General features: G+C 31.4%; 1 protein-coding gene across 3 annotated transcripts; it reads right to left on the bottom strand.

Moving 5' to 3' along the window:
- Positions 1-5401: 5401 nt before the first annotated feature.
- On the bottom strand, positions 5402-11046 carry LOC100787325 (uncharacterized). Of its 3 annotated transcripts, XM_041005135.1 has the most exons (11): positions 10466-10889; positions 10313-10356; positions 9931-10174; positions 8716-8796; positions 8193-8606; positions 7788-7923; positions 7475-7637; positions 7160-7288; positions 6648-6842; positions 5649-5771; positions 5402-5563 (listed from the first exon to the last, which is right to left on the bottom strand). In XM_041005135.1, the coding sequence occupies exons 3-11, from the start codon at positions 10118-10120 to the stop codon at positions 5456-5458; spliced, it is 1539 nt and encodes a 512-aa protein (XP_040861069.1). In that variant the 5' UTR covers positions 10121-10174; positions 10313-10356; positions 10466-10889; the 3' UTR covers positions 5402-5455. The 3 variants fall into 3 exon arrangements, with proteins under 3 accessions (XP_040861069.1, XP_003517757.1, XP_006573085.1); XM_003517709.5 differs by having other exon boundaries at positions 10313-11046; XM_006573022.4 differs by lacking the exon at positions 10466-10889 and having other exon boundaries at positions 10295-10388.
- Between the last annotated feature and the right edge of the window lie 7615 nt (positions 11047-18661).

Raw genomic sequence — 18661 nt, 5'->3', positions numbered from 1 at the left:
AAAGTAGGACATTCACTAGTTTCATTTCACTATGGAAAGTAGAGAATCTCATGTGTTCCTTAACCTATCTTCTTGCATCCCTCTAGAAATAGAAACTTGTGAGTTGTGACAAATGTTGGATTTTCCTTTTGCAGCTACTGAGCTACTTTGAACCAAATTTAGAATCCCAGTATATATTCATATTGAATATCCCATAATTCCCCCGACACGCACACACAAAATGGAAATTATTAGGTGCTTAGAAGCATATAATAGTATCCCAAATTTTCTAATAACTATATGACAAGCTAGAATCATCAAAATGTTCAAAAAAAATGGCATTCTTGTGCCATTTTATTTTCCTGTCAAGTATCAACTTAGCAATTCTAAAACAATCTTCAATTAATTCTATTAGAATATCTCCAACGGTACTTGAATCTTAAGTCGCGGTCATGTCTCGCCCCCAGATAGTGACCGATTCCATGTTTCCCCGAATTTCATCAGTTCCAGGCTTTCAACACTTTTTCTTGCTTTACCAAGGAACGGTGATAAATTAGATATTTAGATTCCAATTTGAATTGGCAGCAAACACATGTTAGTAGAAAAGAAGTTTTTGGTTTCCTAATAATCATAGTCTGGAAACTTAGTTTTACATATTTGGTTTGCATTTTAAAACAATAACATTATTGGGAAAAGATATTTTCGGGGAAATATTTTTTAATCAATTTCTCACAAAAACTTTTTTATGAAAAACGTGAGAATCAAACTTTTTCAAGTTTAATTTTTAGTTTACTAGATTATTCTTTATTAAATTATATAACGCAATAAATAATTAAAATAAACGGTAAAAATATGTATGACTCTTTAATTTTTAAGAAATTTAGGTAAAGATTAAACAATGATCAATCAATCAAATAAATTTTATTTATTTCCATGAAACACAATTATCATGAATCATAATTTATGAACATGAAAAAATTTCTCTCCTACTAAACATCCTGAAATAAAGAGCATTATTCATGGGTTTTTAACATTATTGCAAACACAATTTTATACAACAATTGCTATATTTATATAAGCAACCGTTCTTAACATTATTGCATTATTAAAGACAAAACTTGTTAAAATTCTTAAATTACATATAGTATTGTAAGACTCACCAAAAGTGACCACTAGGGTGGCTTAGTGATGGGAGATTTGGATAGTATGAGTCATATACAAGTTTAAACTTTAATATGATGATTGTAAAAAAAACTCATCAAAAGTGAATTAAATAACTTCATTAAAAATGTTATATTTTGTTTCAAATTGCAATACAAATTTTAATTTTTGTTAAGTATTTTGTATGATTTTGTTGTCTTTACCCCAACCATTCTTTTTTTTGAATCGGCAAAGAATTATATTAAGGTAAGCAAGGTACCAGTAGTATCACAATCATTCTATTTTGTTTCTGATTTCATTCTATTGAAACATCCGAAGTGAAACTTTGAATTTCAACTTGGCCGAATTAACATCTAATCTTTATTAATGGTAGCTTATTTAAGCTACAATTGCTTAATCAAAAACGTATCTAAGAATCTGAGAGCAAGAAAGAGACGGAGATTGAAGTTGGAGACTCTGCAGCATAGGGAGGAGCTGGTCTGGCTGAGAAGAAAGGAGAGAAGGTGGGTCGGCGGGTAGAGGAGAGACGGCTGGAGTAGGGACCACAGGTGGAGGAGCGACTGGTGGAACATCGAGAGTGGCTTGAGCCCTGACCCGGGGAAGACGATGGAAGGATTTGTAGATTCCAGTTGTTCTTCCGAATGTAGGCCAAATTGATCACTGGGCTCAGTGAATCGAAGGTCAGGGAGTCAAAGGTAACCGCCTTTGCATCGCAAAGAGTTATGATCAGCACAGGGAAGCCCAACTGCAATAAACTGGGCTGGGCAATCTGTGTAATCTGGAAAGAGATGAGGCTGCCCAAATCCAAGTCCATCTTCATCACAAGCCCATATATCAGGCGGGCACAATCGACGTTGAGGTCAGAGGTGTGGGAGGTAGGGGCCAGGTTGAAGTAAGAAAAGACACTCCACGTTTATGCAAGTGTGGTTTGGTCCTTCCTTAGAATCTTCCATGGAGCCCCGTCAGCAGTCAAAATAAACTTACCACCCAAAGTGCATAGCATCACCGTGATGGTGTGATGGTCGAGGTAGGTGTGGAGGTACTGGGCGTAAGAGGCTAGTTGCTCCCCTTTTGGAATGATGATCGGGGTCTCAAGGAAAGCGTTCAATGTCTGAGCGTCAAACTTAATGAGTTTCCCCTTAACCCTGCACTACTTCGGGGAGCCATCCTTTGGATCATATATGTTGGAGTATAACTCCTTTACCAGTGCCACATCGATGTGTTTTTCTAACAAGCTGGTGAGTCACTGGTGTCACTGCCTCCGCTTCAGCTCATCGTAGAATTCATCATACTGATTAGGCGAGAGCTCCACGCTCTGCTCTAGAATAATGTTACAAAGGTAAATGTTGTCTTGGTATCGATGTCATGCAACCTCAAAGACAAAACGGGTGGAGTCCCATGCGGGCTCTGCCCCCTAAGGTTGACTGGGACCCGCCCTACGCTTCTTGGAGGCCATTTGCAAAAAGAAAATACAAAAGACAAGACCAATAAGATAAACAAAAACATGAATTAGTAAAGAATAATGTTAATCAAAGCAAAGCAAAAAAAATAGTTGAGGCATTAAGCTGCCATGTTGGCGCTTAGCGCCACCCCAACAAAAAAGAGGATGAGGACATTACCATCAAATTTCTTCTCATATGTCACAAACTAATGTCTGTGTGGACACATGATAAGAACAACCTGAGTCCAGTACCCATTGTTCAAAATGTTGTTGTAGTTGTTCACCAACAACCAAAACCAAATCGCTTTTCGATGAGGAGTCATTTTAAACAAGAGCAACTACATAATCTTTCTTTGCTTTCTTTGGACAGTCTCACTTCCAATGACCCGACTCTTTACAGTAATTGCATATGTCCTTAGGATAAGCTTTGCTTTTCTTACCACATTTGTCTTTCTTCTCCTTCTGTCCTTTAGAAGAATTAGTCACCAATAGTTCGAACGTAAAGGCTTCATCACCATTCCTAAACGCCTTTAGTCGAAGCTCTCTAAAATAAAGACTAGACTTGACTTCTTCAAGTGTAATAGAGTACTTACCTATACTAAAAGAACTCACAAAATTCTCATAAAAAGGAGGAAGAGAGACCAATAGAATCGTTGTTAGATCTTCATCTTCTATCTTGACATCAATGTTGCGTAGTTCCATCAAAACAAAGTTTAGCTCATGAAGATGTTCCTTCAATGGTGTACCTTCCTTATTCAGAGGCCAAACAAACATTGTTTCATAAGCTACTTGTTGCAGATTGATTTCATCATAAAGAATTTCTCCAATTTGAGCCAAAGCCCAACAACAGTCAGTTCTTCAAAAACTTTATAAAGAACCTCATCAGATAGAGATAAGAGAATTAGTGAATTCGCCTCTTCCTCTTGTAACCCAAGGGTTGACTTATCAATCTTCAACAATTGACCGAAGAAAGGAGCCCAGATGCCTTGTTCTTTCAACAAGGCTCGCATCTTGATGTGTCGAAGGTCAAATTTATTCTTCCCTGTGAATTTCTCAATCTTGATTTTGTTGACCATGTTCTTGATAGAATCTTGAAAACCCAACACAAACAGATAACAAACAAAATGTTTGATCGCTAATGACTTCATCAACCACGAAACGGATGCGAAACAGATCTTGAACAGAAGATCTAATACCAATATGTTAGGAAGATTCAAGAAATTATATTCAAATAGGAAAGGAAAAATGATAGAAGGAGAATAGAGATATCACGCAAAATTGTTAATTTTATTACAAATAATAGAATTTGCAATGAAAGGTTTCGAAGCACTATCTAGCTCTCTAAACCCAAAGAACAAAACTCCTAATAAAGGAGACTACAAATAATTGTCTAAACAAAAACGGTTATAACAGAAAAATAAAAAATATTTATGGTTACAACACAATCTATGTTAATAAACTTCTAGATTGGATGTTCCACCAAATTACAGGAGATTGGATGACCTATATAAAAGATAAGAGTGTCGAATTAGATGACTAATATTATCATTCATCCTATCTCTATCGTCCATTGTCCAACAATCAACAAGTTACATAACTGATAATATGTAATAAATAGATATTTTTTGTCGTATCTTAAGAGGAAATGTGTGTTCCTAAAGGAGTAAAATGGGCATTTGCTTCATCTCCATTTTTTTTCTTATTATTTACCTACTACTTTAATTCAAAATTTTCATCTCTTTTATCTTTCAATCAAATAACCTAACTTTCTTTCATCTCTTTCCATTCCTCACATTTTCATATATTTTTATCCCGCTCTACTAAACACACCCTGCAGCACTCAACTAGTATTTACTGCCTATAGATATGAATGGGACAAATTTTTCAAATACATGTATGAAAAACGAGTACTATACTCTTTCAAACCTCCCCTAGATCAAACTGACCCAACTACGTTATCAAATTGGCTAGACCGACCCAATTAATATGAACAAGTTGACCCAAACTTGCCCACATCTCTACTGTTTTTTAATGCTCTTCCCAATTAGTATCATTCAATTTTACTCATTTAAAGTGGAAACTTCTTTATCAACAAAAAAAACGTGAAATTTTACTTAAAGGGATTATTTTAAAGGGAAAAAACAAAACTATACCTGTTAATTGCACAATCAATTAATGCAAATGCATTACAAATTAAAAATTATCGAAGCTTACTCTTTTTAAATTGTTCAATTGACAGGTATATCATATATGAACCCAAATCCATAAATATTTCCGGCTGTCAAGGGGAAGATTCCACCACTAGTTGCATTCAATCACTATGCACACGTTCAACTAGTAACGCTGTACTACATTTTTCACTTATAGTAGTTGTACAATCAGAAATGACCCCCATAAATATATAAAAAAAAAAGGACATTCTCTGATCAGAACTCACGCGTCCACATTTATGTTGGTTTATTTCTCCTTGCTCTGATAATAAATGTTTTGTTCAAAGAATGAGTAAATGCAAAAGTATGGACCCTTCATGTCCGAAATTCAAGTAGGCGTAGGTAGGTCCATGTTTCTATTGTTGTGCTAGTGACCCCTCCTTAATTTGAAGCTGGCATCTTACACAAAGTTGCCACATCTTTAATCACACGCATGTTGTCTACATGATTGATAAAATAAAAAATAAAAAAAATCCTAATAACAATTTTTAACGTACTTTTTATTATTAAATAAAATTCACATGATTGAGTTTTATTCATTTTCTAATAAAACTCACGTGAATTTTATGCAATAAAAAAAAGTATACACGGAAAGAATCGCTTATAGAAATGACTATAATTAATCATAAATTGAAAGATTGCAAATGCTTTTGTTATTTTTATATTAGAGGGGGTCCTGAGTTAGCCCCAGTTGTTGGTAATTCATGTAGTCAATGCCGTTTAATCTAATACAACATAACACATGCTCTGGTAGCTCCTCCTGTTTGTTCCCCTGCTACACAAAATGTTATACAAAAAATCAATAGGAGCATCAGAGAAAATAAAATCGTTTTTTGGCACAAGAGAAAACTACTTGCCTGAATTGTGAGGCCAACATCTAGAGTGCAAACCTTTAATCTGTCCAAGAAAGCTTCAAACCCTTTCCTGGAGATATAACTGAATCTATGCATATCCAAATCAATCTCAAAGTAATTTTCCCCCTGAAAAAGATAATTAAATAAGAGATATATTAATCATACGCAACACTTGTTGTTTGTATCTCTTTTCATCACATCATTTATTACATCTCAGTATTTTTCTCTCTATCTCTTTTAGTTGTAAAATTTATTGTACAATTTGGGGTACAGATAACATTTTTCATTAAATAATTAGGTAAATCATAGTGGTTAGCTGATTGGAAAGAAGTGTCACAAATTGAAAAATACTGCATGTGGAGGTCCCGTGTCTTTTATGATGAAATGACGCCACTGAATTGCGGGCCAATGATATAAAGGTAAGAAAACCAAGCAATCCATAAAGATGCAACCAAAGAGTACACACATCAACAAGGAGAAGGAGCCCCACATGAAAACTTGAACTTTACCTTTCACTTTTTCAAAGTCTAAATTTCATGATATACATTTTTTGTTTTTCTCGGCTTGATTGACCATTCTGAATTCACTACTAGATAACATTCAAGACTTAATCATGCTGGCACTAACTGCCATATAATCACAGAATGACATGAATGTGGACACATGCAGGACCATTTTATCTTTAAAGTAAAACACGTATGCATGTATGGAACTTCACGTTCAGATTTCACTGAGAAACAAAATAGACCTGTGACATCAATGGGGACATCCAATACCTTATATAGAGACTCATAAAGATAATACAAAGATAGTCATATCCAGCTTCAAGATGGTATTAAATGAAATAATGGAGTGAGTAAATGAAAATATATAAGTACTATAGCAGCAATTACTGTCATCCAAGAACTGATTGCTCATTACCAGGTTGAGTGAGCAGTTATAACTTGACAAGTTTATTGAAAGAAAACATTGCAATCAGTGGATGAGATCATGATGACAAACCATGTAAAACTCATGTTGGGGACGCGAAAGAACAGGTTTCTCATTGTAAGCCTGCATAAGCTTCCTTTCTGCAGCACTCAAATGAAGATCTTCCAGGTTGATGACACGGCCTAATATTTTCAACCTTTCCCTGAAGGGTGCAATTGTATCTACAGGAAAACCCTTTACCTTTTCAACTTCATCATCCATCAATCTCTGTAGAAAGACATAGGTAGATGTTATTTCATCACCTACACATAGGACAGTAAAAACAAGTAATAGAGCTTTCCTCAAATTAACAGACAAAAAGGCAACAATATGGTAATTCAATAGGAGACCATACAACTAGAGGACTATAAGGGAATATTTGGTCATTGCATATATCTATTACTTGGCAATTTTTATCTTATGGATAATGAAACAACTAATATTAAAGTAACCAAGAAAAATAGAAATGACAGCAATTTTAGCAGGATGTATAAGACTATCAGGAATATTAAGCACTAAATTGACACATGAAGGCTCCATCTTACTCTGATGCTTTCTTGAAAAGTCTGTGGAAGTTCCTTGGAGTAACTTTCCGAAAGTTTAAAGTACAAAACAATGCTCATTCCTTCACCATCAGTTTCTCCTTGAAAAAGTGTGGCAGGATAGAGTGGAACCTGAAATCCACAAAACAAAAATTATAAGAATATGCAGCATAAATTTTATAAATTGTTCTGTTGACAATGTGCCATATTAAGGAAAAGACAAAAAAATAATTAAGGAATCCCTGTATGAAATACAAAAATAAATACAATAATACTATAAAGTACTACTATAACTAAATTTCAGAAAAGTAGGAGTACCTGAACGTTTACAACTAGTATGGGAGGAAATTTCGCGGAGGAACTCATAACAGGAAGTTCCACAAACCGAGCTATATGGTCAACTTTCCGTGGAGACAAGAAAACATCTACACCAAATGGGTAATATGCAGGATAATTAGGAGCAAAGTCCTTTTTCTTGTCCCTGTCATAACAATAGCCAAGTCAAACATTGTCTGTGGATATGTATGTAAAACATCTCACTTTGACTTCATAGTGTAAAATATTTGTGCATTTATTTGCACATGGATGCACATGCACTGTCAAACAAATTACAGACAAATCTTAATCTTACTTGAAATAATTTACTCCTCGAACTTTGAAAGTGCTTGCATCAATTTGTGACCAACAATCAAGCATTTTCTTCTCAATTGGACAAAACGGCACTTGAGAACCAGCAATTGGTCTTTGTAGAAGCATCTTTGAGGAAACTGAAAACCAGAAAAAGGAACAGAATAAGAATTACTACAATTGTATTTTCTCACAATTACATGACAAGATAAATGCATTCTCCTTGAAAAACTGCAATTTATTAAATCAACTTTAGCAATGTAATTGATAAATTAACTCTAAATGCATATGAAAAAATAGAGTTATTCCTTCCAGCTATTAGACAAAACTTTTAAGATGATTTACAATGGTTTAAGATAAAATAAAACCATAGAGTCACAAGAATAATGTTTCAAGAATTTCAACTCACATAGAGTAGCATTCCCATGTCCTTCTTTCCATTTAAAGGAAAGTTTTGTTGTAGGCTTCTTCCTTGCATTAGGAGGACTAGAACTTGTTGATCTTCTCTTCTCAACAGAAGGAATGGTAGATACAAGACATGGCAAACAATTGTTCGGAAGAATCCCACAATTATCCAAAAGTCCATCATCCTTGTTGGAGTTCGCGTCCACTGAGGAAATTTCATCAAGGAACACGGGCTCATGTTGAGAATCAATGGCATCTACCACAAAATATTGGACATCTGAACTTCTGGCTGCTTCGGATCCTGCCAACAACTCCTTCTGTTTCTGAACATGATCTGTGGAAACTCCATGGTTGGCATCTCCTGAAGATGGAAAACTTGATACAGATCCACCTTCAATCCCACTCAGAGATACAACATCTGCAAATATCAATTGTATTTAATAATAATTTTTTAGGGTAAGAATATCTTATTCATCAAAGAAGTAGGAAGTAGACTATATCTAAATTTTAAAAAATTTAAATCAAACCATCAGGAACACTCTGATAATCATCATCACAGTCAGAGTCAAATACTGCAACCGAATCAAACCATGCCTCTTCAATACTTCCTGTTGCCACAAATTAAAATTCCAATAACACGTTAGCAATAATAAAAGTCATACAAAAGCTCACTAGAATTTCAGAAAAAAGAAAAAATGTTTTATGCAGTAGCTATAGTTAAAATAGATGTTATATTGCAAGCTGATGAAAATGTATCTGAGAAGAGAAAATAAACAATCATCCACAGAAGAAGCAGATCTACAGGGTCAGAGAACTGAAATATTACATTGAGTTTTTTTTCAATAAAGATGACTTAGGTCGGAAATGAAATCCCTAATGATAGAAATTAACATGTACATTCAGTTCCCATTTCAAAATTTTCATTTACACTGCTTAAAATAGTAAAATTCATGCAATTATAACTTATAAGTACTAATTCTGCAACCTGTCCCTCCATGTCTGTGATAATAAGGACCTAATTCCAGCAACAAATGCTAGTTTTAAGTCCCATTATTGATCAAGCCTCAAAGCAAAGCTGAAAAGGCTAGAGGCATATCATAAATGCACAACTCACCAACTACAATTGTGCTCATAATCAACCTCTCACGCATAGACATCATCTCAGTATTATAGTATTACCCCAAATTTCAACACCACTTTCTCACCGGAAGTCTTATTGCGTTCATCACACTCCAAAAGTTGAATTTCAACACCTCCCTTACAGAAAATGAAACTAGTTGAGCTAAGCCTGCAAACATATCACTAACACAAAATATTGACAATGCTTTCGGTTGCAAATGACAATAATTTGCACCAATTATTAGCATCCACTCCATCCACCTAAACTATTGCTTCGCTTCGCTTTAGCCGTGACTTCAAATTTCCAGAGTATACACTACCAATCCTATACACACAAAGTGATCAACTCCACCAACAACATTCCCCAGTGTGTAAAACTCCAATTCTCCAACTACCCCAAAAGCACAAAAACAATTGGCAAACTCACCATAAAAAGAAGGGGGGAAAAAACGTTAAAAGGATTCCGAGTTTCTAACAAAAAATTGAAATTGCAATTCAAAACAAAACAAGACCAAACATCTCTCAGCTCTCTCATTTACAACCTTTCCAGAATCATTTCACAGAAATGCAACCCAGAAGACCAAACAAAAAGATTAAAAGAAAAAATGTAATAAAAAATCAACCTTGGAAAGTGGGATTGGCAAAGGAACAATCAGGCAACCCTGCCACATCAATTTTCTCCAATGATTCCTTACACAACCGAGAAGTAACTCTTCTTCTGAGTCCCTCTCTCCTCCTCTTCCTGGTTTTCTTCTTGGAAGAGCTCAACCTCCCTCCCACGCAACCTTGTGGAGTTGAAACACACGCTCCCATATCATCAACACCTTTGCCTAAGATCCCTCAGCAACACCAACACCCCAGAGAGTTCTGTCATATAGACACAATGATAAGGAAAACACAGACACAAAAAAAAAAAAAAAAACAATGAAACCAAATAGAAAAAGAAAAAGAGAGAAAATAAACAAATGAATAAAAAAAAGAGAGAACTTGAATTGAAGAAGCTACCCGCTGAGGCTGTTTGTTGAAGTTACAAGAAAGAAAGACTCTCGCTGTTGTTTGCCCCCCATAGTCATAATGAAACCAATAAATATAAGCTACCCCAGAAGAACAGAACACAAAAATTCAAAAACCAAAAAAAAAAAAGTCAAAATTTTCAACCTTATGATGAGTCTGAGAAAAATAAAAACAAAACAATAATATTGTACAGAGACGGTAGTTCTTGTAGTTGGCAGGACCGTAAAGGGTCCCCCAGGTGCCACGTGGCGCGAGATGATTAGGCGAACGTGTGGAAGAGTGGTACAAAAATGAAGAGATTGTGGACCAAGTTCTACGTCGTTGTTGTTGTTGTTGCTGGGTACTGTACTTTTGGCGTTTATCTGACGCCGTTTCACACACTCACGTAAAGTTCTCAGTATCTTTATCCACGTCCGTGTATTGCGTGTAGTCAATCCAAATGTGTGTTCATAGTCGCTGAATATGAGTGGCACTGGATTTAGATTTTCCAGATACAAAAAATGAGATTTCATCAAAAGTAATTAGCTATATTTTCTGACGAAGATGAGAATCTTCCGTAAAAAAAAATGTAACAAATCAAACTCGATGGGTTGAGACACCTATTCATATTAGTACCCTTTTCCTCAATTACAACATGGGACCCCTCAAGCTCAGATTTTAATGATGTGTGCTGGATCTGAATCACAAATTAGATCTGTAGTAGTACCAGGCAAATGAACCCTTTCTTCGTGACTTTTTATTTCTCCTTTGAAATTCTCGGATTTTATTGGTGAAATGTAATTTGAATTCGGGTGTGGTTGTTTATGACATGTGGTGAGAACATGCATTATATCTTTAGTTTAGGAAAGAAAATTTTAATTTATTTTTTAAGAATTTATGATTTGTTTTAAATCTTTAGGATATTATTTAGATTTAAAAATATATAATTTTTAGGATATTGTTTGGATTTAAAGATATTATTGGTAAATAATTAAGAATTTATTTTCTCTCTTTAAAAACGTATCTGATATTTTTAGTTTAGGAAAGAATAATTTAATTTATTTTTAAGAATTTGTTATTTGTTTTAAGTTTTTAAGATATTATTTAGATTTAAAGATATTATATTAAAATAAATAGGAATGCATGTGTTTCCTCTTTTTATGATAGGATGTTAAATCTGAAACGGTTATTTTTTATATGATAAGAATCAGTCAACCTATAAAGGGATCACCAACCAATCTCAAGAGAGGATCATAAACAAAAGATTTGCAAGTTTTTCTTAAAACTTGTAATGAAGATTATGTCTACGGGTTTATAAATTTTTCATAAAAATTTATAATAAAGATGAATAAAATATTGATGATACTCCTTTGCAGAATATATCTCCTTTTACGAATATATTTATTAAAAAAAAAACACCTTCAACATGTTGTTTGGACTTTGGAGTTGGGAAATTCTGTCCTAGTGAGTTTGTTCTCGATAATCAGCATTATTTTAAGATCTTGTTCATGATATTGTACAAACAGGTTGCAGTCTAGCAGCTTTTGTATCACTTGAACTTGAACGTCTCTTGTGGATGGTAGTAATTATCTTATTTAATGGTTTGAGTATACAGCATAAAATTAGATATGGGTGTAGAATTGATTCATGCATGAACATCATTCTTTACCCTGCTTACATAAAAGTAATTTAATTGCATTTCCACAACGTTTTTTTACACGAAAAAAAAAAAGAGAGAAAGAGAAGGAAAGAGGAAAAAATATATAAAATAAGATGAATAATGTAATGGAAAGATATATAAAAAAAGTCAGCTGTGGAATGGTATTTTAAAAAGGTAAAATATGAATAATATAACTCATTTTGAAATTGTTTTATTTGATTTTGAGTCATAATCAAAACATGGTCATATTTAATTTAAATATGATATTTCAAGATTAATTGAAATTTGGATATTTTTTTTAATGACATGCATGTTATACATGTATTAGAAAAACGTTACAAAAAATATGACTCAATGTTAAAAATTAAAAGACAATAGTATTATAAAGTAAAATCAAAGTGAGTTAAGGGAAATAATACTTTTTTAAACAAGAACTTAGTTAATTTTTTTAAATGATTATTTTTCAATAAAAATTAATTTTATTATTTTAATAATACAATAAATTTAACATAGTAAAATAAAATACATCAAAGTAAAGGAACCATATTATAGCTTTATAAAAGTGGGAGACTTGTCCTAAATTGTATTTGATTTGTTAAAATTTATGATATTAGGAAGTACAAATATTTTTATTATTTCATGGTTGATTTTAAAAAAAATATAGAACAACACAAAATTAATCAAATCAAATGAAGACACAATAAAAATTTAACTTCTTGTTATTCAAGAAAATATAAATTATATTATTTTGTTTGTGTTGTCCATTGTTAATCAAACAATACATATGATAAAAAGTTATCTTGTAACTCAAGTATTTATTTTGTATTATTCTCTTTGTTATCTAATTGTGCATAACAAAACCAATCTAAGTGTAACATATCCATAGAAAGAGAAGAAAAAAAATTGACTTGATGGTTAAAAGAAGAAAGAGAAGAAAAAAATAGTTAGTTCAAAACTCTCTCATTAACAAAAAAAATTTAATAATTAAAAAATTAACGACTAATATTTACCTACATAAAAAAATTACAAAAGTTAACATTTTAGTTGAGATTTACGAAATTCAAAATACGTGAGTCGTATAATAGAATTGCTGAAGGGGAAAAAGAAACCTTTTTGGTTATGGCAGATATTAGTTATACGAATGCAGATTATGGCTGGCTGCTGGACCTGGTACAGCTGCGAGAGAGAAATTAAATACAGCTGCTAAAGCACACGAGAGAAATGATCAAACTTTTTTGTCACAAAAATAGGGCCAAATGTCATTATCATACCAAAATGTTTAATTAGGACAAGGTTGAGTTTGGGGACAAATGAACCTCTCCTTAAAATGTCCTTAATTAATGAATTTTCACCTAACCAATAATAATATCCGATTCCGTGGTGACTAGCCAGAGTTTATATTAATGTTCAATAATTATCAATTAAATCAACTTGATAAAGCAAGTTCCCCGTCGAAAGAATATGGAATTTTTAAAGGAGACATTTTTATGGTCCATATAGAAACTTCACTATTCCAAGTACACGATTTAAGGTAGATACTTGGGAAAATTTGTTGAAATAAAGTTCAACTTCTATTTTATATTGATTTTATTTTGTACAATGCCTGATCAATTTTTTCTTTCTTTTTTTGACTGATCTAGTGTTGATAATATTTTTCATTTCTGAGCTTTTCTATCAAAGCTTAACAAAGGCCAATAACTTTTTTTTCCCAAAAATTTCGTCATTTATTCGTAGATTGTCTAATAAGCCAATAACAAAACGTCAAGCTAGATAACATCAGAATTGACCATTCTGGCTGATAAAAAAAAAATGAAAATTGACCACTCTACGAGGTCAACAATACCTTGCACAAATTTAAATTTTGATTTCCGTACTTAGCTATACAATTATCAAATAAAAATATCACTCAACAAAAAAATATATTCCTAGTACTTTATGTGAATTTATATATTGTTTAAAGTATTATGCGAGTTTTAAGTTTTTAAGAAAATAAACATGAACAAGTCAAAATATAAACAAGTTGCTATATTACTAAGCGAATGGATTCTCTAGAGTTAAATGAAAACTGCATGGCGTGCATGCGCAGTTCTAAATTTCACGGCTCAATATTTGTGACTAGAGTTTATAAATTATATTTCTATAACATAGAAAATGAAGACATAGATCGTCTAAAGTTTAATTAAAACTTTAGAAGAACCAAAACATTAATTAAGTAACATGTGAAATGTGACCCATTAAAATATAGAATTAGACTACTTTTGTACTTGGTTTATATTGGTGTGATTATGATTAGGCTGGTAGACAAGAAGTTGGGTGCATAAAAAATTCAAAATGTGAAAGTGTTCAATATATTGAAAGAAAAGCTGTGCATTATTTATAATTTGTTTTCTAAAGGGAAATGTTAAGAATCTTATGATCATTTCTGTATGAAAATAATATCAGTACCAGCTCAAAAAAATATATATTATTCATGATTAAATTTAAGATATTTTTTTAAAAAAAAAAATGGAGGAAGGAGAAGCTAAGGAAGTCACCTCTGAAACTCCCTAGAGCAAAAAATAGGGTAGTTTCCCATGATGTAGAAACTAGAATTAATAGCTAAATTAGCTAGTTTGCTAGTACATATGCTACATTCTCTATAAATAGGACTCCAAACTGCACAAAAGTAATTCTATACAAGTAATTTAATCACCTATTTCTAATAGAATGGGGAACCAAATAGGTTTTAGAGAATGTTTGGACTAAAAAGAAGAGTCACATTCGAGCCAGACTTTACTCCAGCCCTTGCTAATGGCATGCTCCAAAGAAAGAATAGTAGCCATTGAAGAGGGGGATGCCAAAGCACCTAAAGAATGATAGGACATTATATTGTTGATTTCAGCAACCAAGTTGGGGTAAAGATGAGGCCAATCTTGAGGGATTAACCAGCTAGCCCATGCAAGTTAGAAATAAAATTGCTAATTTTGCACCTAAAGAAGGTTGCTAACCTTAGGAGGGATTCGAAGACTTTTGGAAATAGGCTCTGTGAGCCAAGCATCCTTCCAAAAATCAATGGTGTTGCCATCCCCCAACACCCAAGAGCTATTGTCGATGACATGCTGAAAGTTCTTTTTCATTCCGGGCCAAATGGAGTATATAATAACATTACAATACAGTTTTTTATTTATATATAAATTATTTACTACCTCTCTACCACTTAAGCTATGTTAAAAAAACTCGTTTTCCTACCTCTCAAAGTACATTTTTAAAAAAATAGAAATAACAATAATAAGTTTTTTTTAAAGTCAAAAATATATAGTAATAACAATAATAGTAACATAGGTATACTAGTATATGCTTAATAATAACAATAGGGGTTACTTTCATGAATAAATGTTAAGCTTCCTTCCAACATTTACCCGAATATATGCTTAATATATATAGTCGCAATAGTGAATATATGACAAATATGGAAGAAATAGACGAGGGAAAAAAAAAGCAATATTCTCTTTCTATTTGTTTAACTAAAAAGGAAAAAAATGGATGGGTGAGTCATGTAATTTAATATAATATAATATAACATGATATAATAATATAATAATAACAATAACAATAATAATAATAATAATAATAATAATAATAATAATAATAATAATTATTATTATTATTATTATTATTATTATTATAAGCGTCTTATTGTATCATTATTTCATTGATTTTTAGCGCATTTGCACAAATAATTTTTTGAAATTTTAAAATATAATATTATTTAATAAAATAAAATAAATAAATATTTATTTATTTGTGCACATATTGTATTTTTTTTCTTTTCTCTTTATATTATAAGAAAAAACTTCAAATCAATCTCAAATTTTACATGAAATTGGTTCATATCGTAGTCAATGACAGCAAACATTTTTTTACTGAATGACAGCAAACATATATCCTAGTTTAAATTACACTAATATCTCCACACAAAAATACAATAATATTAATTTTTTACATAATTCGGAATATTATAACTTACTACCCGGTTAATTTAATGTAATGTATCATATTAATTAAAAAAACTATCCAACTGCCATGAAAAAGAGGTAATTGAGTGTAATTGCAGTACATGATTATTCTTTGCCATCATATTGTGACAGTGTTGATAAGTCTAAAACATCACTCAATCCTTATTAAAAATTGATTCTTAGCAACCAATTAAAAAAAACAATGTGCATGTCTTATGCACAAGCACAATTGCACAAACACACCTTAACAAAATTTTGATGAGTTATATAGACACCAAAACAAAATCCATCCCCCAAAAAACGGAACACGTGCATTCATAGTTATAGGCATTAGTTAATTTTCTGATTACTACAGACACCAAAAAGAAAAGAACAATGGAGTTAAATAAAATGAGTTGTATGCAGTTCAAGTTTGGATTAACATCTTTCATCTAAGTTTGGTCAAATTTTTATGTCAAGATATATCAAAAGTAATTAAAAGTTATTTTTTGATTCACGTTTAAGTTGTGTGGATAAGAATTTAAACACGCTAGTAATATAAATCGTCCCGTTTATCATACACACACTAACAAAACAAATTTAAACAAACTAAAATGAAGACAAGATTATACTAAGATAGAAGTCAAACTCTGATAGAAAAAAGTACTGATACAAAAATTTAAGGTCTTAATTAGTTAGAATGCATTTTTCCAAATAACTTAATTAAGATACATTCAATTTCCAAATGAAAAACCTCATTCAAAGGTTTGGTAAAATGAAACATAGCCTGCATATTGTTTTATAATTTGGATAAAAAAAATTAATGTCTATACAATAATAGTATAAAATAGTTTATTAATGATATGTGATTTGATGATAATGTAAAATAATTTTATATTATAATCAAATCATAAATTAATATTTAAATTATTTTAAGATAATTATTTTTAAAATTAATAAATTTAACATATATATTGAATGATTATGTAAAATTTTGTATATTGTCAATATATAACTCTTTTCTCAATAAAAAAAATACAAGAAAAAACTTGGCCTAAAATGGAAAAAGACTTGCAATCTAAGACAGTTTAATTAGATGAGGAATTAAATTGAAACAGAGAATTAAGAGGACAAAACTGATAACCAAAGCCAAATTCCAAGAAAATGGGAGAAGCACAAAGTCTAATTATATTACTGGAAAGAATGAAAAATAATCGATCTCTTTTCCCAACGAATTTTCTGGTTGTCTAATTCTGAGCGAGTGTAATTTGTAAACACTAAACAGTAAACAGAATGAGACGCACACGGCACACTTATTTATTTCTCAGCAATTCCTCTGAGTCTGACTAATCAAACCCAATAGTAGAATCTTAATCATTCCCTGGTTCTTTCCCCATTACTTTCTTTTCTTTTTCATATGAACCAAACAAAAGTGTTGCTTACAAATTTAATTTCAGCTGACCAAATAGAGAAGTAATTCATTTTCTTTCTACTCAAATCATGTGTTGGAATTGATCAATACTATCATGTTCAAACACACAGCTCTATCATAATTTTGTCAAATACTACATGTTATTTATAAATAAAGTTCAGTTACACTCAATAAACTAAAATTAGGTTCCCCAAATTATAATTTAAGCATGCCACTCTAGCCTCTGGATTGTCCAAGACTTGTCCCACAACTACATGCACAATAGTTTTCACTATTTTTTTTTAAGAAGATATTCTGAGAGTCAAAAATTATGAAACTAACCGTAAAGATATAAAAATTATTAAAGTAAATTTTATCTTTTTCAATAGAATTTTTTTCATACACGATCAGAAAATTAAATCACTATCAGCATACTTAAGAAATTTAACCATCATCTATCAATTATGTTGTTCTTTGTTAATATAGTCTATGTTTATCTTTACAAACTAATTAAAATAAATTATTTTATTATTATTATTACATAGTTAGAAAGTTTATGTATAACTCAGTTAAAAGTTACCAATACTTATATAGGTAAATGTTTGATGAGTCAACATGATAAAAACGAATGTTGCTTTTATTAATATAATGTACGTTTAAATTGGATGATGAATGTATTCGAAAGGCTGATAAAAAAAAATGTATTCGAAAGAGTTATTAAAGAAATAAAGGTGGGTCCTTAAAAAAGAAAAGGTAGGAAATTTTTATTTGAAAACACTTGCTTAATAAGATTCTTTGATATGTTCACATAATTAAATTTATCTGACAGCATTAAATTGTTTTTTCTTTAGGAGTGGGAAAATAAGAGAGAAGAGGATAAAAAGAAGGATTTTGATGGCATTTAATAAACAAAGCCACCATAGAGAATCAATTAAATGCAATTTTTGAAAGCCTTCGAAAATTTAGGATAGAATTTTGTTGACGAGTGTTTATAAAAAAAAATTGATTAAGAAATAAATAAATATTACAATAGTTATGATAAAAAATACATTAAAAATCATCTTAAGTGTAAAACTTTTTGTTTCAAAATTATCAACTAATACTGTAAAAACATTTATCGTCCTTCTCCCTTAATTAATTAAAATAGGATAAAACTTAAATGAAGTTACTTAATTACTAGGATGTGTTTTTGTTGTTTTTTAATCAAAATTGTAGTTTATTTATACTTATTTTTAATGCAAAATTATTTTTATTATACAATTACTTAGGTGAAATTAATTTTAATTCTAACCGAACAGCAGTACTAACAGCATATG

The sequence above is a fragment of the Glycine max genome, chromosome 1 (genome assembly GCF_000004515.6).
Source record: "Glycine max cultivar Williams 82 chromosome 1, Glycine_max_v4.0, whole genome shotgun sequence".
NCBI classification, from domain to species: Eukaryota; Viridiplantae; Streptophyta; class Magnoliopsida; order Fabales; family Fabaceae; genus Glycine; species Glycine max.
Note: the sequence above shows the minus strand (reverse complement) of the source record. Positions and strands in the feature narration are given on the sequence as shown.

What these genes read in the sequence shown, in the direction of transcription:
- LOC100787325 (XM_003517709.5), bottom strand. Translation starts at nt 10,120, where the DNA reads ATGGGAGCGTGTGTTTCAACTCCACAAGGTTGCGTGGGAGGGAGGTTG. An exon ending in TGCCAATCCCACTTTCCAAG is followed by an intron (nt 8,797 to 9,930) that starts GTTGATTTTTTA and finishes TTGTGGCAACAG; the next exon opens with GAAGTATTGAAGAGGCATGG. An exon ending in TTATCAGAGTGTTCCTGATG is followed by an intron (nt 8,607 to 8,715) that starts GTTTGATTTAAA and finishes TGATATTTGCAG; the next exon opens with ATGTTGTATCTCTGAGTGGG.